At 44.3% G+C, this 22410-nt stretch overlaps 1 protein-coding gene across 1 annotated transcript; it reads left to right on the plus strand.

Annotated features, from left to right (window-relative positions):
* The first annotated feature begins 5827 nt into the window (after positions 1 to 5827).
* Positions 5828 to 19624, plus strand: LOC119823807 (E3 ubiquitin-protein ligase TRIM31-like). Its single transcript, XM_042055776.1, has 8 exons — positions 5828 to 6241; positions 6666 to 6761; positions 8589 to 8819; positions 11060 to 11236; positions 14396 to 14678; positions 15861 to 15935; positions 16398 to 16439; positions 19104 to 19624. The coding sequence occupies exons 1-8, from the start codon at positions 5828 to 5830 to the stop codon at positions 19622 to 19624; spliced, it is 1839 nt and encodes a 612-aa protein (XP_041911710.1).
* The last annotated feature ends 2786 nt before the right edge of the window (positions 19625 to 22410 follow it).

A 22410-nucleotide genomic window follows, 5' to 3' on the forward strand; every position in this document is an offset into this window, starting at 1 on the left:
CAGAGGCAGGTGAATTTGCATCTACAGCCAGCCTGAACAGCTAGCGTCCCCAGCACATACATAATCTCTTCACTACTGGCTCTAACTCCAGTTTCCATGGGAGAGACAATATTCTCTTTTATTTCTGTAGGCACTAGGCATGCACACTATGTATACACATACATGCAGGCAAAACACTCATGCCTGCATGTATGTTACTAAAAAGTGTTATAAACTTAACACTTTTTAGTAAATTGAAAAATGAAGAGTTTGGTTTTTAATGACATAAGATAGGAGAGGTGTGGGGGATGGGTTTGGGGGAAAGGGAGTCAGGGAGAGTGTTAGAAATTTTTCTAATGTGAGCTCTGTGCCGATGTAAAAATCCCACTCAAGCCAAATCACAACAAGCCAAATTAAAAAAATCTAAGTTTAAAGGGATTCCTATGCTCTTGAGTGTCCCTGAGGGGAACCAGGAAGCTGCAAATGTGACCATGAGTGTGGGGAGAAGAGGAAAGAGACCACAAGGGAACTTTCTGGGAAAGCAGTTTAAATAGACTGGGGGATTGGTCAAGTTTTTGGCGGGCTGTCTTGACCCTTCTCTGGAGAGGGGTCAAGGCTTGGTGGGCACAGGGACGGGGCCTCCAAAGAGGAAGATCAGAGACTGGGGCTTACATTCCAGACTGTTTGTATAAGGGGTAACAGGACGCAGAGATGATATTTTTACCAACATTTAGGCTCTCTGAGGAAAAGGGGGCATTGACTCAAGTCTGGCTACTTCATGTGGTCATGGGATGTCATGGGGAAGGGGAGAGCTGGGTGTTGGTGGGTCCATCCTCAGTGAAAGGTGTGGCTGGAGAGGCATCCCAAGCACTGTCATCCCGGAGATGCCAGGCATCTGTTCCTTGGGGAAAGTGAGAAGTCAGGTGTCTAGGAAAAAATGGTGTTATCACCAAAGATGAGTGTGCCAAGAAGATGAGGTAGACCCTTCATTGCGGCATCCTGGAAAACCGAGGGTGGAAGGTCCTGTCTGTTGGACAGACCAAAGTGTCCTGAGTACGTGCCCACTTGATCCTGGAGAGATGGTACCAGCATGGGTGTCCCAAGAGCTTGGTAGCTGAGGGGGTGGTGAGGATTACCATGTGAGGTCCTGTCCATTGACATTCAAGAGACCTAGGAGTTAGTTGTTTGAGGAGTACTCTGTCCCCTGGGGAGAGTGGGGCAGGTTTAGGGGCATTTGGTCCCCTGGTGTATGGGCAGATAGACAACTGTCAGAGTGTGAACGGAGAAGGGACCTAAAAAGGGAGAGGTAGGGTAGGTACCCTGCCAGTGGAGGAGTGATGCCATAAAACAATCCCACAGCAGTACAGAATTATTGATAATAAAGGGGCTATTTATTTAAGGGGAAAACCTAAAAATCACCATCCTAAACGACAGTCTCTGAGCAACCAGAAACAGTGTCTAGTAGCTGAAACAGGAACGGGAAGCATAAAAGTAGGCACAGGGTTCCTGTTACTTTTTAAACTATAAGAGACCATGCCCAAGTGGGCTGGTATCTTAAAGGCTATTGGCTGAAGGAGCAGAATGTGCTCCCACAGCAGAGGAGTTTGGACTGGGATGTGATGGTTAAGGAGAAAGGACCTTCCATAAAGCAGCTCAAAAGGGCTAAGGCCCATAGGGGAACATAGGGTGGCCTGAGGCAAATAAGGGTAATGGGGAGAAGGGAGGGCCAAGATAACCTGAGTTCAATGGAGAGCTTGGTTAGCTGTTGTTTGATGAGTCCATTGGCCCTCTCCACATTTCCCGAGGATTGTGGATGGTAGGGGGTGTGGAATTTCCAGGAGATGTTGAGAGCTTCTGACACGAGCTCCATGACCCTGGAAGTGAAGACTGGCTCACTGTCCATCTGAATGGTTCATGGGACATGAAAACAAGGAATGATGTGGTCCAGGAGTACCTGAGCCACCACACCTGCCCTTTCCCTGGAGGCTGGAAATGCTTCTATCCATCCTGTAAAAGTGTCTATAAGTGTTAAGAGATAATGGAGTTTTTTTTTATGAGTAGGCATATGAGTGAAATCAACCTGCCAATCTTCACCTGGTTGGTGTCCATGAAGCTGGTGTCGAGACTGACGTATGTGGAGAGCCCCTTGTGGGTTGACCTGGGCACACGTCTGTCAGGAGGAGTGAATCTATAAAATAGAACCTCAGAGATGGGTGGGGTCAAAAAGGGGCTGCAAGAAGCAGAACGAAGCTTTGGGGCTCATGTGTAATGTCTGGTGGATGTCTGAAATGATTGACAATTCCTGGTCTTGAGGAAGGATGAGATGGTTATTTAAATAGAACCTTCCATCCTTTGTTTTTGTGGCCCCGAAGTGGCTAAGGATATCTCGACCCAGTAAAGGTGCTGGGCAAACAGGTATTACTAAGAAAATGTGAGAGAAAAATAGTCCTGCAAGAATGCTGGGGAGTGGCAAGGTTTAATTGGGGAGGAACGGGTTCCATCTACCCCCATAACTGAAATTGGTGAGGGGAACATAAGGTTCGAGTGAGATGTTAGAACAGAATAGGTAGCTCCCATGCCCAAAATAAAAGTAATGGATTTACCTGCTACCTGCAGCTTTACCCTAGGCTCGGATGAGGTTACAGGATATCCCAAGTCTGGGCAGCGTCAATCCTCTGCAAGGCTGAGAAGTTCGAAGGCTGGCACAGTTTTACTTACTAATGTTGGTGAGGCCGGACCTCCGTGGCGTGGCATAGAGGACAAGCCCACATGGGGACATTGCGATTTCTATTGTCCAGGTTGCTGGCAGATAGGGCATAACCTCAAAAGAGGCATAGTGCAATATTGTGCCACATGACCCTTTAGGCCACACTTGAAACAGCTTGCGTGTGAGGTTGACTTAGGCTGGGCTCCACCAGGGTAGAGCCTTGTGGTTGCGTTCCCTTGTCCCCCTTCCTGCGACCTTAGGCAGCTGCTAAGGCCTGGGCCTGCAGGTTAGCTGCCTGTTGTAGCCTTGTCTGTGGGGAAGACTCAGCTGTTTCTTCTTGGGCATTAAAAACTTTAAAGGCCATTTTCACCAATTCCCGTATAGGGGTTGGGGACCCTCATCAACCTTTCTTAACTTTTTCCTAATATCTGGCGTTGACTGAGAAATAAAACGGGTAGCCAAGATCGTGGCTCCCACTGGGGAGGCTGGATCTAGCCTGGTATATTGGACCGTGGTCTTTCGTAACCAATTTACAAAAACGGAAGGATTAGTAGAAAAGGACCTAGCCCCTTTTCTATCTGAGAGAGATCTGGAAGAAAAAAGGGAACATGAATTTTCATAATGCCATGGACTCCTGCTACCTCCTGAAGAGGACAGAGAAGGGCAGAGATATGGTAGGATCTAGTTTGGGAGGAGACTGGGGAAGATTTGGAGGGGCTAGCCCAGTGCCCAGAGGGGGTCCAAGGGTGGGGAGATGAGGTAAAAGGGGGAGGGGAGAGGAAGGTGTATAAGGTGGAAGTTGACCTTGAACCTCCGGATTAGTAAGGGAGGGAATTTGTAGGCATTTTTGTCCTTAGCTACCAAGACCGGCGCTGCGAGACACTGGCTACTAAGGGAAGGGAGAGAGCACAGAACCCCCAAACCATGGACATATGTAAGCTCTGCCCATTTGTACTTATGGCGACAAAAATTTTCTAGGTCACTGAGGATGGTAAGCTCAAGACTTCCTTCTGGTGGCCAATGCATCCGATTGTCAAGATTGTATTGAGGCCAAATCTTAGTACAATAGGGAAATTAGCAGTTCAGGACAGATTGTATCGGATAGTCCCAATTTATAAAAGTTTCGTCATCCCAGGGGGCAATAGTGGATCTGGCTTTGAACTGCAAGTGTCCATTTTAAAGTCTATGTCCAATAGCATGGCCTAAGCCCATTACAGCGTGTCCACGAAAATAGCTCTTAGACCTAATGGGGTCATGGAAATTGAATGCTAGGTGTCTCTAGAGCAAACAAAGTCCATCTCAGCTGGACCTGAAAGACCCCCAGTGTGGGGAGACTCTCATTCAAGTCTTAGGATAATACAACCCCCCCCCCCCCAGTAACTCACGAGAGACTGTCCTTGCTGCAATCACACGAGGTTTAATGATGAGATGAGATGGGAACCAGTGCACTGGGGCCGAGACTCATAACCCACTCGGGAAGAGTTCGACCCCAGTGGCTGGGAGAAGAAGTTTTTAAGGGAAGAAACCACAGCCCAGGGAGGGTGTAGAAAATTCCGAAAATACCAGTGATGATCAAAAGGGGGCAGCTCCCTACCTCTCAAGATCACTCTCAGGGTCATAATCACCTAGTTCCTGAAACAATATTCCAAAATACCAATGATAATCACAAGGGGGAAACTCCCTGTTTCTCAAGATTATTCTCAAGATTACAATCTAACTTTATCTTCAGCTAGTTCCTGAAACACAGTCACTAAACCAGCTAATCCTAGATTTCTGATTCTTCTCTTCCTGCTTAGATTTTCTTCCTGCTGGGGGTGGAGGTGAGGAAACCTGGATTTATCCAGGGCTTTCAGACCCAGTCTTGCCAGTCTAGCTGCTGAGGTTGGAACTCTTGGCATGGGCCTGCGGCTTCCATAAGAGTCCGATAATCAACAAAAGTAAGTACGAATAGGTCCTCCCAAAACCCTATAGCATAAACAAGAAAAAGGGACTCACCAAAACGCAGCCACTGTAGCCCAGCAGCTGGTTTTAGTGTGGTGTGGAGAGCTCAGATTGTGGACTAGGGAGCTTTTGACGCATGGCCTATGGCCATGAGAAAGGCTGCCCTACCAGGTGGGACCTCCAAGATGTTAGAAATTTTCCTAATGTGAGCTCTCTGCCAACACAAAAATCCCAATCAAGCCAAAGCACAACAAGCCAAATTAAAAAATATCCGGGTATAATAGGATTCCTGCACTCTTGAGTGGCCCCGAGGGGGAACCAGGAAGCCGCAAATGAGACCACCAAAGGGAGAGGGACAAAGGAGACCACAAGGGGACTTTCTGTGTAAGCAGTTTAAATAGACTGGGGGAATGGTCAAGATTTTGGCAGGCTGTCTTGACCCTCCTCTGGGTAGGGTTCAAGGCTTGGCAGGCACAGGGATGGGGCCTCCAAAGTTGGATGCCAGAGACTGGGGCTTACAGAGAGGAAGAAAGAAGAAGTTTGCCACTGGGGACAAAAAAGAAAAAGAAATGGTTAAGAAGTGAAGTATTGAGCTACTAAAGGGTACATGGATGACACTAGCTGATAATGTCCTAGCTGAGATAAAGGAAACAGGTCAGGCAAGCTGGGGATCTAAGAAGTACAGAGACAGAGGCAGAAACTGGTAGACCATACAGAACAAAGGATGGCTCAGAGACAGGGAGATAAAAACCAACAGAGGACAGGTGGAGGTAAGTAAGAGATCTAGGGCGGTTAGCACACCTCCCTGAAATGCCACTTAGTGCTCCACTCCCTACCTGTAGTAGAGTGAAGTTTGACACTTGGGTCTTCTGTTATCAGACAACTCCCTGTAAAGATAAGTAGTTCAAGGTCCAGGAAACCTTGCTCTACTTTATAGGAAGCAGGAACTCACAGTATCTGTTTCTTCTTGAGAGCCGGTGAGGTAGGACTGACTGTTTTCTTCTCTTTACAATATTCCCCATTTAATTTTCCTCTTTTCTGTTGTTCATTTATTTAACCCCCTCTTCATTTTTCCTTCTCTAGTCTTCCAATTGGGAGGGTCCATAGCCTCTGCTTCCTGATTCATTTTCTCTTCCCAGTACTGGTGCCTGCCTCGGACTTCTGGGCTTTCACATATCAAATTAGGCTTGCTGCTCCATCATGGCTAGCCTAGAACGGGTCAGCAAACTACTGGAGGATGTGATCTGCCCCATCTGCAAGGAAATTCTACAGGATCCTGTCACCACTGACTGTGGGCACAACTTCTGTCTGCAATGCATCAATCAGGTGGTGAAAACTACAGAAAACCCCCAATGTCCCCTCTGTAAACTTCCTGTGGATAAGAATGTGTTCAGGCCCAATAAGCTGTTGGCTAGTCTTGCAGAGAAATTCCTAGCTATAGATTCTGTTGAGGTCCAATCAGAAGAAGAAGAGCCAAGATGTCGGAAGCACAAGGAAAAGTTCAATTACTTCTGTGAGGAGGACGGAGAGTTCCTCTGCAGGGAGTGTCATGACTCCAAGGACCACAAAACCCACAAAGTTACCGTGATAGATGAGGCTGCTCAGAACTACAAGGTAGGCACCTGCCTCCTTCTCTGTCCGCAGCTCAGCAGAATAGAACTCTCTGGGGACCAGGGAGCTACTGTCTTTTCCATCTGGTTGGCACCCACTGCTGCACTCTTAATACTTGGATGGGCAGTTTGCAGCTGGGCCCAGTGAGCCCAAAGAGCCAGGTTCTGGGAAACACCAATCTGTAATCAAGGTGAGAAGAATAATCAGAATAGTACTTTGCGGGCAGGGGAGATAATTCAGAGATTGAAGGCACTTGCCACCAAGTCTGAGGATTTGATTTTGACCCTCAGGATCACATAATACATGGAGAAAATTGGGTTGATCCCTGAGAAACAAAGGGGGGCTGCTAATAATGACATCAGTACCATGGGATATCTTCCCTGTCTCCCTAGAAGCAGACCCTGACTGAAGCATCCTCTCCCCACAGGTGCAGATTGAGACACAGCTTCGGGATTTGGGGCAAAAGGACAAGGAGATAATTAAAGAGAAAAAGGAAGGTGAAGGAGCAATCCAGGTGTTCAGGGTAAGAAATACTCATTCCTAACATGTCTGAGGAAGTTGAGCGTCTCTGTTGAGGAAATGTCTGAGCACTCCTTATACACCAAGCTGGAACAAAGTCCTGCTGATAAGATGGTGAGGGCAGAGCAGAGGGTGTGGTCCTGAGCCGTGCTTCTAAGCTGTACTGACCTACCTGCCTGGTGCTGCTCCAGTGAACCAGGAGGGCTTCTGCTCCTCCGCACACAGCAGGCTTTGTAAGGATCACACACACACACACACACACTCACACACACACACTCACACTCACACACTGGCTCACACAAACACACACACATACACAGACACACACACTCACACACACTGGCTCACACAAACACACACACATACACAGACACACACACTCACACACACACTGGCTCACACAAGCCCTTTTTCCACTAGAGACTGATTACACAGTAAGAAAAGACAAGAGACTATGATACCACCAAATGTCTCCGATTTTAATTTTGTTTAATTTTTTTTAAAGGTTTTTGCATTACTTTTATTTATATGTATATTTCTGTGTGAATGAAAGTCATGTGTGTGCAAATCCTAGCAGAAACCAGAAGAACTGGAAATACAGATATTGTGAGCTGCTCTTCATAGGTGCTGGAACTGAATTCAGGTCCTCTGGAAGAGCAGTAAGCATTGTTAACCCCTGCATCATCTCTCCAGGTTCATCCGTGCAAATTCAGTATGAAAGCAGCTAAACTGAGGAGAGTTCTCTCTCTCTGTCTCTCTCTGTCTCTCTGTCTCTCTCTCCTTTCTCTCTTTCCTTCTCTCTTCATTTATGTTCTTCCCCATTGACTTTTAAGAATCTTTTATTTACTTGTTTTTAGATTTAATTTTATGTGAATGAATGCTTTGCCTCCATGTATGTGTGTATACCAGGTGCATGTCTGGTACCCATGGAGATCAGATGAGGGCACTGGATCCCTGGAACTGGAGTGAGGATGGTTGTGAACCACCATGTGTGTCCTAGGAATTGAATCTGAGTCCTTTGCAAGAGCAACAAAGTCCCTTACTGAGCCATATCTCCAGCTCCTAGACACAGATTATTACGTAGCACAATCTAGAAATTGTTATACAGAAAAAGGATAGCCTTGATTTCTGACCCTTTTGTCTTTCCCCCAGTACTGGAATTACAGGGCTATAACAGCATTCCCAGACTATGCAGTGCTGAGAATGGAATCCAGGACTACACACATGCTAAGCAAGCACCCTGTCAACTGAACTATAACCTTATCCTGGGTTTTAGATGGTGATGTTTGTGTGTTGAGAGAGTGGCTCAAGTAGTCCAGGCTGGCCTTGAATGGAGCCTGGCCTTGGCTTCCTGAATCTCCTGTCTGCACTTCCCAAGTGCTAAGATTTCTAGTTGTGCATCTGACTGATGTCCTTGAAGGTTAAAAAAAAGTCAGTCATTGAGCCTAAATCTTTGAACACAGGAAGTGCTTTTATCTCCTTGTCCCTCCCCCTTTCCCACAGGTAAGGTCCAGCAAGCTATTCTAAACCTGTCTCAGAATAATCTTTAAATACTCCTGAAGAGTGAATGGTTTCAGATGGTGCATGCCCTTGATTCCTGCACTTAGGAGGCAGAGACAGATGGATCTCTGTGAATACAAACCCAACGTGTTGTTCTTAGTCAGTTCCTGGCTATCCAGGACTATATATAGTGAGACTTTGCCTGTAATTAGTTAATTGATTGATTGGTTGATGGTTGATTGATTTAAAAAGTCAATGATGGGCTTAAAGGAAGCTTGGGGGTTCCTCTTTCATTCCTCCCTCATCTCTGCAACCCTTCCCTTACCCCCAGGCCCAGGTGCATCTAGAGAAACTAAAGATCCTTGAGGAATTTAAACATGTGCGCCAGAGACTGGACGAGGAAGAGAGATTCCTCCTGTCCAGGTTGAGCTGGCTGGAGCAGGAGGGAGTCAAGCAGATAGAAGAGTATGTCTCTGTCACAGAGGGACAGCTGACCACCCTCAGAAACCTCACAAGGTCCCTGGAAAATAGGCTACAAGCGCCATCCATGGAGCTACTGGAGGTCAGTGCTTTGGGAACAGACCCTCTCTCTCTCTCTCTCTCTCTCTCTCTCTCTCTCTCTCTCTCTCTCTCTCTCTCTCTCTCTCTCTCTCTCTCTCTGAAAGATACTTAAGAATCTGTATTATACTGTGGCCTAACAACTCCTAATATCAGACTCCTCCATGTCCTTTGTCCCCTGAAATGAATTTTTAAGAAACTCCTATCACTCTCTGAAAGGACATAAAAGTTAGTTACTTTTCATTCTCTGGGGATTTGCCTGAGGTTCCTGTCAGGTTTAAAGCGATGCCTGTTGCTCCCCACAAGACTCCATTTGTATTTTCTCTGACATAATGTGCTGTTCCTCTCTAAAGCTGTTCCACCCCTTTATCCTAATAACCCTCATATATGAGGTGTGGCTTCTTTATTACTTTTTATTGCCTTCCTGAACTAATCCACCAACTTCTGCCCTGCTTCCCCTAACCCAGTAGTTCTCAATCTGTGGGTCTTGATCCCTCTGGGGGATCTGCTGACCCCTTCACAGGGGCCACCTAAGACCTAGGCAGCCTGGCAGTGTTAGGACAAAGGTCATGTGATCAAGGGTAACACTGAATTACTGATCTCTCCATCTCCTTACATGGGTCACTACACCCAGCTCACAGTTTAGAATTGTAATGTAGGACACATATGTTTCTTTAAAGCATCTCTCAGACTCATTGTGCAAAGGCACTTGCCACCAATCCCAAGACCCACACGGTGGAAGAATGGGGCCAATTCCCACAAGTTTTCCTCTGACCTCCTTCTGTAACTGCAGATCCAGCAGATTTGATCACTCTGGCTTTGTAGGGTACCTGCATTCTCATCTACATGCCCACACACAGACAACACACACACACACACACACACACACACACACACACACATATTAAAAACAGTAAAAATAGGGCTGGAGAGATGGCTTATTGATTAAGAGCACTGTCTGCTCTTTCAGAGGTCCTGAGTTCAATTCCCAGCAACCACGTGGCAGCTCACAACCATCTATAATGGGATCTGATGCCCTCCTCTGTCATGTGGGCATATGAGCACTCATACATGAAAAAATATATTTATAAATAAAAATTTAATATAATAAAATCTTTTCTACATTATTCTTAAAAATTAATGAAACTTAAAAATAAAACTCAATAAAAAGAACTATATTTCAAGATATATTTCTAGTAACTATATTAAAAAGAAAAAAAGAATCAGGCATAGTGGTACACCTTAATCCCAGCACTTGGGTGGGAGAGGTGAATTCAAAGTCTACCTGGCTCACAAATTGAATTCCAGGCCAGGCAGGGAAAAAAAATCAGATAAAAGTAATTTAATAAAAACACTTTAACAATTTACTTAATTCAATAATCCAAATGTAATTATTTCAACCTCTTTAGACATATTCATGAGCTAATCCATATTTGTAAGAGTTTATTTTTTTGTTCTGAGTCTTAAACTCTTGTTTATTTTGCACATCTCAGTTTAGATGCTAAATCATTAATTGCTTACATAAAATGTAGTTAATCCTAGTAAATCAATAAAGTTGTACTTACAATGATTCACTTTTTAAATTTAGATTTAAAATAGTAAAAATGAATTGGTGGGGAGGACTGAGGTGTTAGTGCCTTCCTGTCCTCTCAGCATTCAGAGTCAGACACAGATTTGGTGGTTCAGGACTCTTCTTGGCTACACAGAGAATTCAAGCCAGCCTGAGATACATTAGAGTGTCTCAGATAAAAACAAACAAACAAAACCAAGCGGAAGGAATAATAGGACACCCAAGTGCCAGGACTAACACACCTGGTTTCTGTGTTTTCTTTAAAGAACCATGGACAGCCACTCCACCTTTGTCCTAACACTGCCAAGCTGAGCTCCCTGGTTCTATATCAGAGGCAACACCTGTCTCCCAAATGTCACTCTTTCTTCTCTCTTCACTCTGTTTATCCTGAGGTGTAAACACTATCTCAACTGTATCATGAGTTTTGGGGATAGCAGTTCAGAATGGAATGGGAGGAGAAAAGAGCAGGAAGAGACAGACAGACAGACAGACAGACAGACAGACAGACAGACAGACAGACAGACAGACAGAGACAGCAGGGACAGAAAGACAGAGAGAGGAAGGAGAGGGTGGAAAACTGGGGTGTTCTCACTCTGCCTCCAGCTGAGTCTGAACCCCTTCTTGGTGCCTGTGACTCAGGCAAGCTCTGACATTGTTCTCTCTTTCTCTTCCAGGGCATCAATGACATCTTGGGCAGGTATGATGGGCATCCCAAGTGCACTATGCTTTCTGGTTCACTCACACATACAACATTCAAGATATATCCGAACATGTTCACATTCTTCAATAACTCAACTATAAACCCTTTAGCCTGCAGGTGTAGAAGACCAAGCTGGCCACAGGAGCATGTGGTCTGCTGGGCATAGCTCTTTTCGCCAACACCCAGCTTTAGAGCAGCTGCACTCCCCTCCCATATTCCTCTTGGTCATGGGGGTGAACCCTGGGTTTCCTACTCTACCTTCCTACTCCCTATCCATTCTCTCTTCTCTGGTCCATCTTCCATCTTCATTTCCATATTTTCAAGGGTCTGATCTGTAGTAGAAAGCCACTTGTTTGTTTTCCTACCTGCCTAGACTTCAGAAATAATCACACAGAAACTATATTATTTAAATCACTGCTTGGACAATTACTGTATTGCTAGCTAGCTCTTACATCTAGTATTAAGCCATTTCCAGTATTTTATATTTTGGCATGAAGCTTATGGCCTACCAGCAAGTTTCCAGCATGTCTGTCTCTGGCATCGGCTCCATAGTTCCTTTTTAACTCTGTCCCCTTACTCCCAGCATTCAGTTTAGTTTTCTCCGCCTAGCACTGCCCTGCCCAATCAACAGGCCAAGGCAGTTTCTTTATTCACCAATGGTATTTACAGCATACAGATGGGGATCCCACATCACCTCCCCTTTTCTGTTTAAATAAAAGGAAGGTTTTAACTTTAACATAGTAAAATTACATATAACAAAACAGATATCAAGCAAGAATTATAGTTACAATATTTATAGTTACTTTATCTTTTATCATAACTAAAGAAAACTATATCTATAACTATCCATTCTTCAACTCCATCAAAGACTCCAGGATATAATTACCTAAATAAACAGGAAGTGCATTTAAGCAACTCCCAAAACTCTAGAATTGACAGAGACATGTTGCTGTCTGCACAGTCACCCAAAGTTCTTCTATACCTACGGGGCATCCATTTTCAGCCTACTGGCCCATCATATACAGCAGACTTTTTTATGAAGCAGGAAATTTCAAAGGCAGTTACTCCCATATTGGCAATTTAAAAGTCACTTTATTATGTGTCCTGCAGAATGTCTAGCAGACTCTTTTATGAAGCAGAAACCCCAAAGGATAGTCTCACTTTTATGCAAGTTTAGCAGTAATTTCTCTGTGGACCCAGCATGTCTAGTTCATACAGCATAGCATCAAGCAGTCCAGGAAAGAACAGTTTTTGCCCAAATGGTTAACCAATGCTATAAGGAGCCTCTTCAGTGCCCATCTTCCTCTTGAAGTAATTGGTTCCTCCAGGAGCAGATGTGTCTCATTGTCAGGAAAAAATCTAGATTTTAAAACATCTAAGTGCCATATTCTGAAGGTCTCTGAAAGATTTGAAGAATAACTATCTAACTGAAATATGAATATTATAGATGATTATCTATTAACCTATATTTCTTTATTATACATTAGATTTTTAATGAGCCACATAAACACAATACCTTAATTAAGAACAGAAAGATACATATAACAAACAATAAACTAAGATCCATACCAATGCAAATCTCTATATCATATCCTTTTAAATATAAAAAAATTTATAAATAATATTTGGAAATTTTGGCATAGTTCTTTCCAAACTACTTCCTGCAGTTTGTTGGCCAAAGTATTTATTGGGGTTCTATGGAAATCTTTTAGATGGTCCATCAAACCACATTCATCTAGAAACAATCTATAGGTTCTCATCCTCTGTGGAAACAAAAGAACCTCTTTTCCAAAGTAACAAATCCTTAGACCCAAATTCTGAAGTCAACATACCTTTATGTTGGCTTTACTTAGCAGTCCATATAATGAAATGTGTCTCTGTACTTAGCTCCTTCACAAAAAATTCAAAAAATACAATAATATACATAATCTAGACTCTATGTGTAGATTCCATCTTTATGTGGCTTATTTTCTTACTCTAGTACTTTTTAATATTTATTTTCTTATCTTTACTTCTTTAATCTTTGACAGTCTGTACTCTGTCTCTTTAAAGACTTTATTTTATTGCTTTTTATAAACCATTTACTTCCTTTTATAGCTCTCTATTCTCTTTTCCTTTTCTCCCCACACTGACCTACAATTTTTAAACACACTGTGTCTCATTTAGAGGTCTTTTATGTCTAAATCTGTCCTTATTGTCTATCTGTAATTCTTTTCTGAACAAGATGACGTCTTAAAATGCTAAGCCCTTCTTAAAAACCTAAGTGGCAGCATTTCTAGGACAAACAGGACCCTGCCTGTTTGCTTTGCCCAGTACAACACGGTGGAAGTTTTTCACTGCCTTTGAGACTGCTGGTTCGGGGCCACCCTTACCACCTCAACCCTGATAACCAGTTGGCCCATGCTGCCATGAAGTACTTGCAGCACACTGCCCACAAACCCCATTTAAATGCTCAGCCTCCTAAAAGACTCAAGTTTCTGATGGTAGCATGGCCCAGAAAGCTGCCATTTCAAAACTATACAGATTTTTTTTATGCTACCTCTGAATCTGGAAGACCTCTCATAAAGCACCTGCTATGCCACTAGCAAAATGCTGGCTACCAAGAAGCCATGCTTAACTTTGTTCTTTTGTATCTAAAATTACCTTTTAAGCTTGCTCAGATTTTATGTGGATTAAACTGGCACAAGCTTCAGCACCAATTTGTTGTATTGAGGCTGCTCAGTTGTTCCTGGCTGCTCAGACTCCCAAAATAATCATACAGAAAAGCAGTCTTTCTTTCCCAGCTGTACTCCTCTCCCATATTCCTCTTGGTCAAGTGGGTAAACCCTGGGTTTCCTACTCTACCTCCTACTTCCTGTCCCTTCTCTCTTCTCTGATCCATCTCCCATCTTCCTTTCCATATATTCTTGGGTCTGATCTCATTCAGTCCTGCATTCCTGTCCTGGCCCCCTTGCTATGGGACAATGGTCTTATATCCTGCAAAGTTTGATCAGTTGTACTACTTTAATAAAATGCTGATTGGTCAATAGCCAGCCAGGACGTATAGGCGGGACTACCAGGCAGGAAATAGAGACAGGGCAACCAGAACAGGAGAATTCTAGGAAGAGGAAAGGCACACTCTGCAGTCATCACCCAGACAGAGGAAGCAAGATGAGAATGCCTCGCGGATAAAAGATACCAAGCCATGTGGCTAACACAGACAAGAATTTTGGGTTAATATAAGTTATAGGAGTTGATAAGAAGCCTGAGCTAATAGCCCAACCAGTTTATGATTAATGTAGACCTCTGTATGTTTCTTTGTGACTGAAAGGCTAAAGGACCAGGCAGGACAGAAACCTCTGTCAACACCCTGACACTCATCTCCCTGGCTCTAGACTGTATTTATCACTCTGCCTCCATCCCAGGAACCAGCTCCCAGGTCCTTCCTGCCCACACTCTATCCCTGAACTTACAACTCAGATCAACATATCTTCACAGGGGTAAAGAATTTGTGTTTCACAACCCAACCCCAGTTCCTTTGAACCTGGAGAAAAAAATCAGTGAAGCAAAGGCAAGACACGAGTCCATCATAGAAAGCCTGAAAGAATCAATAGGTAAGAGATGCCTGCAACTTCCTTTGCTTACCTGCCTCAGAATTCTTTTCTTCACCCCAGATACTGCCTGACGTCTCTGGTGCCAGCCCCTGAGCTTTTCAGAATCCAGGCTGAATGCTGAGTACCTTCAGAGAACCATTATGCAGAAATTTCTCATGCTGTGTTGTATCAGGTTTAGTGCTGAGGACTTCATGCTTGCTTGACAAGCACTCTGCAATCTGAGCTACATCCCCAGAGTCAAAGCACCTCTGAGCTCAGAAAGTTTCCTGTTTATTTGGTGGTGAACATGGGACTAGAAGTATGTCCCCAATTTGGTTGTTGCTTATCACCTCTACCCCTGGGCACCAAAACACAGCATTCAAACATAGTGTAAGTAAAGAATACACATTGACTCTGAAAGACTTAATATTAAAATAGAGCATAAAATATAGCAATGAAAACAAAATCAAACAGAAACATTGTCCAGGGTAGTCTCTTATGGAAGACCGCAGTGATCTTCTGAGTAACTGGGTCTCCAGCACCCAGCACTGTCCCCAGGTAACACTCAACCTTTATTGGACATGCTGAAACGGCAGTATGTTTAACACTCTGAGCTAAAGAAAATATATTATTTAATTCATTGTACTCATTTCTTTTTTAAGTGTTTCATTTATTTTATTTGTATGGGTGTTGTGTGCATGTGTTGTGTATATGCCTGGTGTCCATGGAGGTCAGAAGAGGGTGCCAGATATCCTGGGACTGGAGTTTTAGTGGATGCTGAACTGGGGTCCCTGGTGCTGTTAACCACTGAGGCCTCTTTCCAGCTCCGTTTTTCTTTCCTTTTGAGACACTGGCACTCACTATGTTCTGTGGATTAAAGCTGTCATCCTCCTGTGTCAGCTTCCAGAGTGTCAACAAGCCCTGGTCTTTTAGAGTTTCAAAACAGCATCGAGAAAATACCAAATTCAGTGGCTTATGCTTGTGGCTCCTAATACTTCTGTTCTGAACTGGGCTGTACTGGAGAGCCACTTCAGGGAGACCCTAGGGCAGCTCTCCCTGTTGGCTGTCTTCTTGGTCCACTGAGACTATGAGAGAAATCCCAGTACCACATTTCCCACATCAGCAATCAGTGCCTCACTGTGTGATCCCCGTTGCCTGCTTAACCTCTGTGGACTCTCCATCTCCTTCACTCTCTCCTTGCAGACATTCTGATCACTGAATGGAAGGAAGATAAAAGCACATTCCTGAACAGCTTGGATAAAAAGGACAAGGAGAACTGTAAGTGTGTGCATACCCTGCTGTTTGGGAAGTGAAGAATACAAAATCTCTCTTCAATGGGAGATTGAGGGTGGAAGGTCCAGTGTGTGTGTGTACACCAATGAAGAACAAGCTTACAGAATTGTTTTATTATTTTACATTTAGGTAATCATAGTGACACCCCCACTAATTAAAAAATGTTTATAATGAATGGAAATTTATAGATGTATTTCTTCATTGAACAAGGCTCAGGTGCAGACAGCTCAGTCTGTAACTGGAGCTGACCTAACAGGCCTGGTTAGCCCAGCAGAGCTGAGGAGTTGAGACCCACAGGGAAAAGACCTGTAATGATGTCATCTGATTGGTCCAGCTTTGAGGGTTGTTAGGATAAAAGCCAGGATCAGCTGCTCATCCCCAATATGACTTTTAATTTATAAACACTTGTTATTAACCTAAAAATTTGTTTTCTCTCTCAAATCTTAGGGTACCTGTTACAGAAGAATAACTCAGAGTTGCTCAGCTCAGGTAGGATTCATGCTTGGCACACGGGGCTTCCTGTAGGGAAGCAAGTGTCTTCTAGGTGTGCAGGTCAAAGTGTTCTGTTCATTCACGGCTCTGATACAGCAGAAGCCTAGCCTCCAACAGGGGACCCCTAATGTGCAGGTGTACCCTGCTGCTTGGTCTATGTCCCTCCTCGTGCCTCTGCAGCTCAGCAGTACCTAATGCTCAACCCTATTCCATCCCCTTCTACTCTGAGGCCTCCTTTCTAGGACAGCACCCTCTTGAGCTCTGCTCTACAGCAAAACTGGGCCCCTTTCCCTATGTTCCTGGAGGAGGAGCTGGCTGTGACCTGGGCTCTGTGCACACTGACAGCCTCAGAGTTGTGGGCTGCACACCCCAGGATGCTGCCCTTTCCTTCTCGCTCCCCCACCCTCTTTTGTTTTTCCCTTTAAAAAATTTTATTTCTTGGTCATTGTTGTGTGTGCATACTTATACATAACTGAGGTGAGAGGACTATTTTGTGAAGACCATTCTCTCCTTACCTTAACTTTTTATGTGAGTTTTGGGCGTAGACAGCAAGCATCTGTATCTGTAGCTGCCAAGCCATCTCACCTGTCTTTTATTAGTTCATTTTTTCCCCTCTGACTGGTGTGCATGCATGTGTGTGTGTATGTGTGTGTCTGCATGCGTGTGGTGTTTGTGTGCACATGTGCTCACATGTGTATGTGTGCATTTATGTATGATGTGTGTATGGGCATGTATGTGTGTGTGTGTGGTGTCTGTGTATGTGTGTGCATTTTTTGTGTGTTTGTGGTGTGTGTGTGTGTACATCTGTGGTGTGTATGGTATGTGTCTGTGCATGTGTGTGGGTGGTGTGTGTGTGTCCATGTGTGTGTGTGATGTGTATGTGAATGCATGTGTGTGGTGTGTGAATGGGGGTGTTGTGGGTGTGTATGTATGTGTGTGTGGTGTGTGTCTGTGTGTGTGCATGTGTACTCATGTAGCCTAGACTTAGGCATCTTCTTTCACACTCTTCCTTAGTTTCATGGACAAGATCTCTCACGAACCTCAAGCTCACTAGATAGTATGGGCTGTCTTGCTACTGAGGCCCATGCCCATCCAGTCATCCCTGCTACTGTGCACCAGGGTTACAGTTGTGCAAGGGCCACACCCAATTTTTATCCTTAGATGCTGGGGATCATGTCCTCATGCCTGCACAGCCAAAGCACCTCCCCCAGTCCTTTGTTTGTTTGCTTGCTTGCTTTTGAGACAGAGTCACGTGTAGCCCACACTATCTTTGAACTCATGGTAGTTCTCCTGTCTCAGCTTCCCAAGTGCTGGAATTAGAGGTGTATGCACCACTATGCCTGGCAATGAGCACCTCCAACAAAACAGAAGATGACCCGACATGGTGGTTATTCTCACCCAGTTCTGCTCCTTTCCAATTGCTTTGACTCTGATGCCCCTGGAAGACCATAGAAGTTCCTACCACTGTCTTCCCAATGTTCATTGTCCCTATCTCCCTGCACCCAGTAATTCAACTTAGCCAAGTCTGGGTGTCAGAAATGGATAAAATCTGCTTGGGTCATGCCCCTTACCTACCCCAGTGACCCTGACCACTTCCTCTAATGCTCACTTCCACATCCACCATCTCCCCAACCCCACACACAGCAGAGGAGAACTAGCATTGCAGCAAAAGCTGAGATGCAACACCAAATGAGGGGCTAAAATGTTCCCACTTTCTAAACCTTAGCAGAGCCGGGACCACTGATGCTCTAGCTTTTGAATAAGACAAAGACACTGTAGCTTTGATAAACTGCCATTCAATGTCTGAGCCATAATACGAGGGTGGGGGCAGACCAAGGGTCTCTGAATATCCACTTCTTCCAGTCCTCCTGTGTTTGAGTCATTACATGCTATCATGTGCACTCACACATGCACACATGTGCCTATGTGTGGGAGTCAAAGGATGAGTGGGGAAGTCAGTCTCCCACCATGTGAGATTCTGGACTGAAATCAGGTGTCAGGTTTGGGGGCACATGCCTTATCAGCTGAGTCACCTCCTGGCCCCAGGAACTCAGTTTTAGAAAGTCAGGCTAGTGGTGACCCCAGCTTTGGAAATCAGGCAGAACCTTGACCTCTCATAGTAGCTCCAACTGTCTGTCATATGAGAACCAGGAAATGTGGAAATGGAGATGTATCTACATTGTTAGAAGATCCAAATTGTCCAGGGTGTTATGACCTTGGTTCAAGGCCTCTTCCTGAAATGATTCTACTACCATGTGGACTGGGGGAGCTTCCCTCTGCACTCACAGAACAGAACCTCTGAAAATCAGGGGCTAAGTTTGAGGCCTGGGGATGGAGAGTGGGGAGAGGTACTGGACAGGGGTTTAGGGAGCATGGGCATGGTATCCCACATCTACAATTCCAGCACTAGGGAGGTGCAGTTTGAAAGATGAGAAGTTCAAGATCGTCCTTAGCTACACAGAAAATTTCAGCCCTGCTTGGGTTATATGAGACCCCCTTCTCAGAAAACCAAAAGAAACAGGCAAGAGTCTTCTCTGAGGACAGGGACTGGAATTTGAAGGAGAAATTCTCCCTCTAGCTACATCATGAGAAGCTCAAAGCAGGGTTCTGGAGGACTTGGCCTGAAACTATCCCTCTTCACTCTTTTTTATCTTCCCACAGTACCTGTGACCCTGGACTCGACCTCAGCTGACCCAAACCTCACCTTTTCTCAGGATCTAAAGAAAGCAAGCTTGTACCTTGTCGACAGCACATTGAATACGCAGGCAAAACCTCGACAACTTTATCCTTTCCACTGTGTGAGGGGCTCCCCAGGCCTCTCCTCAGGCCTTGGGGTGTGGGAGGTGAAAATACAGGGACTCCCTGGAAGAGTTTGCATAGTGGGTGTGGTCGCTGAGTTGCCTCAGGGGTCCCAGATTCAGAACTCTGAGTCATGCTGCTTGTGGGCACTGAAGATCTCATCCTCTGGATGTCAGCCAATCACCAACGTCAGTATCCAGGAGAATCTCTCAATCTGTCTTAGGAAAGTGGGTGTCTATGTGGATTATGATCGAGGAGATGTGGTCTTCTATGATGCCACCACTAACAAACACATCTACACCTTCCAAACTTCCTTTGACAGACAGGTCTTCCCCTTTTTTGGGCTCCAAACTGCCCGCAGCTCTATCACCCTGAGCCTCTAGGGCTGCACCTCTGTGGGTCCCTCAGTCTCTTCCCCACCCATTCCTCATGACTGAATGAGATGCAATTGGCAGGAATGAAGCTTGGTCCTGCTCAAGCACAATACACACCCTACATACCCTATATATACTACACAAACTACACACCCTACACTCACTACACACTCCACATACCCAACACACCCTACACACACTACCCACAATACACACCCCATACACCCTAACACCCTACACATACTTCTTTTTGTGAATAAAGAAGAAAGTGGAATCTCCAAATATTAACCACAAGGCTTTTCTTTGCTGAACTTCATAAAAGGACACAATTGGAAGTAGCCAAACTTCAGCAACAGCCCATTGGAAAATATCTGGCCACTCCCTGCTTGAGATGCAAGTCCAAGATGCTGCCCAGCACCCTGCCTGCCCCTCTCTCTACTTCACTACCTGCAGTTCCTATGACTCTGAACTTGAGCACCCGACTCTCGCCCTTTCCTGAAGTCTGAGAACCAGAGGCCACATGCAGAATCAGCTAGGCCTGTGCCAGTTTATAGACAGGACAATCTTCAGTCAGGGCTGTGACCTTTTGACAATTCAAATCAATGTTGTTACCCTCAACAACTCTGCCTTCAACTTAAAAGTAAAATTGTAAACCACTCTTCATGTTGATTTAAATTTCTAATTTGTGTTATGCCATATCCATAGCTATCCTTGGCCTCCATTGACCCTCCAACCTTAAGCAGGTTACTATTGGAATAGATTAATCATCAAGGGGGTGTAGTGGAAACACTCATAGAACATACTACATTTCACAATTAAAATTTTAATTTATTATATATTTCTGGTGTGTGTGTGTATTTAAAAATACAATGTTACATATGTTTATAAAGTATTCTAATGAAATCCATTGCTCTGTGTAATTAATATATGCTAGAAAAATAAAGCTGTGCCAACATAGGTGGTTTTTAAACATAAAGCAAAGAAAACCATCCTACAAACCACAATCCCAGAGAACTTAGACAACAATGAGGACACTAAGAGAAACTTACATAAATTTAATATGCATGGGAAGTAGAAAAAGACAAGACCTCTTTAGTAAACTGGGAGCATGGGGACCTTGGAGCGAGTTGAGAGGGGGAGAGGCAGGGAGGGGAGAAGAGAAAAATGTAGAGTTCAATAAAAATCAATGAAAAATTTACAATTCTTAAGGTGTCTTAACATGGTGATTCTGGTGGCATCCACCTGCAATCTTAGTTACTCTGGAGGCTTGCAACATGGGAATCAAAAGTAAGATTCGGTCTTAAAATAAAAACTAAAAAAGAATACTGTATACTAGCATAGCATACTTGCCTTGCATATGCTAGACCCTAGGCTCAATCTTTATCCTTAGAACTATGAGAGGAAGAAGGGGGAGGGAGAGAGAAAGAAGCAAAGGGAGGAGGAAGATGAGAAGGGGGAGGAGGAGCGTTGGCACACTGGCATGAACATACAGAGTAACAGGGCAGGGCAGGATCTACATGGTACCTTCAATAAAAGGTAGTGGGACAATTTACTATAGCTTAGAGAAGGTAATTTTATCTTATATTTTCACCAAAATATCTTGGGTATTTTAAATTCTGCAGAATACATGCTAAAAGATATCATTATAACATCCTATGTAACCTAGAAACAATACCTGAGTATAGCCCAGTTTCCTAACCTGTGATTTATTCACAGTATTGGACAGAATGCAGTTGTTGAAAGATGCTCAGGAGGTCTGGATAGACAAATGGAAAAAGTGGGGAAATGTCCAAAACATATTATTAGATGATAAAAACAAGATACAGTTTTGAAAAAAGGAGGGAGCCAGAAAAAAGACTCAATGGGTAAAGGCACTTGCCACCAAGACTGACAACCCACGAGGTACAGGGAGAGAACTGACTTCACAAAGTTCTGGCTGCCATGTGCATGCAAGGGCACACCCCCCATCACATCATATGTGCACATAAAAATAGATAAAAAATAGAGTCCTTTATGCACTTACTGTTTTATTTCTCTAGGTACTGGGAATTGAACCCATGGCTTCTTTTATGTCAGGCAGGGACTCCTCCACTGAGCTACATGTCTAGTGTCTGTCTCTGTCTCAGAATAGGGAAAGACAGGAAGAAAGATTCATTATCATTTTATTACATTTATTTATTTGGAAGGGGGAACACACCATGGATTTTGTGTGGAGGTTAGTGGACAGTCAGTGGGAGCCATTTCCATCCTGCCATGTGGGTTCCAGAGTTGAATTCAGAGTAAAGCTTCACGGCAGTCTCCTTTCCCCTCAACTAACTCTTATCCCAGAGGCAAGATTTTTAGTTTTGCTATTTAATCTTTAGGTGTTGCCTGAATTTACTGTCAAAAGTGAGGATCGATTTTAGAAAAAAAAATAAAGAAAGCAAGAGACAACAATAATAACCAGTAAAGGAAGGAGAGGGGGACAAGGACATGTTTTCAGATTTGAGATCTTTGAAAGGTAGCTGTGAGCACAGGTAAATCTTGACTGCATGTCCAGACTGGGTTCTAGAACCATCCACCCAGGGAACCGTATCATCTTGGTCCAGAAGGGGTTCTTGTTATCTAGTACAGAATCTACCTATACAGCTGCAGCAAACACAGTGGCCCATGCTTCCTGGGACTTTGCCATCACAATGGCAGGATCACCTAGACAGACACACAGAGCCCTGGAAACCCTGATATTAGCAGTGGCACACAGAAACAAAGACCAGGGCTTCAAGTTGGTTGACCAAAAAGACTCAAAGGAAGGTGTC

The sequence above is a fragment of the Arvicola amphibius genome, chromosome 9 (genome assembly GCF_903992535.2).
Source record: "Arvicola amphibius chromosome 9, mArvAmp1.2, whole genome shotgun sequence".
Lineage (NCBI taxonomy): Eukaryota > Metazoa > Chordata > Mammalia > Rodentia > Cricetidae > Arvicola > Arvicola amphibius.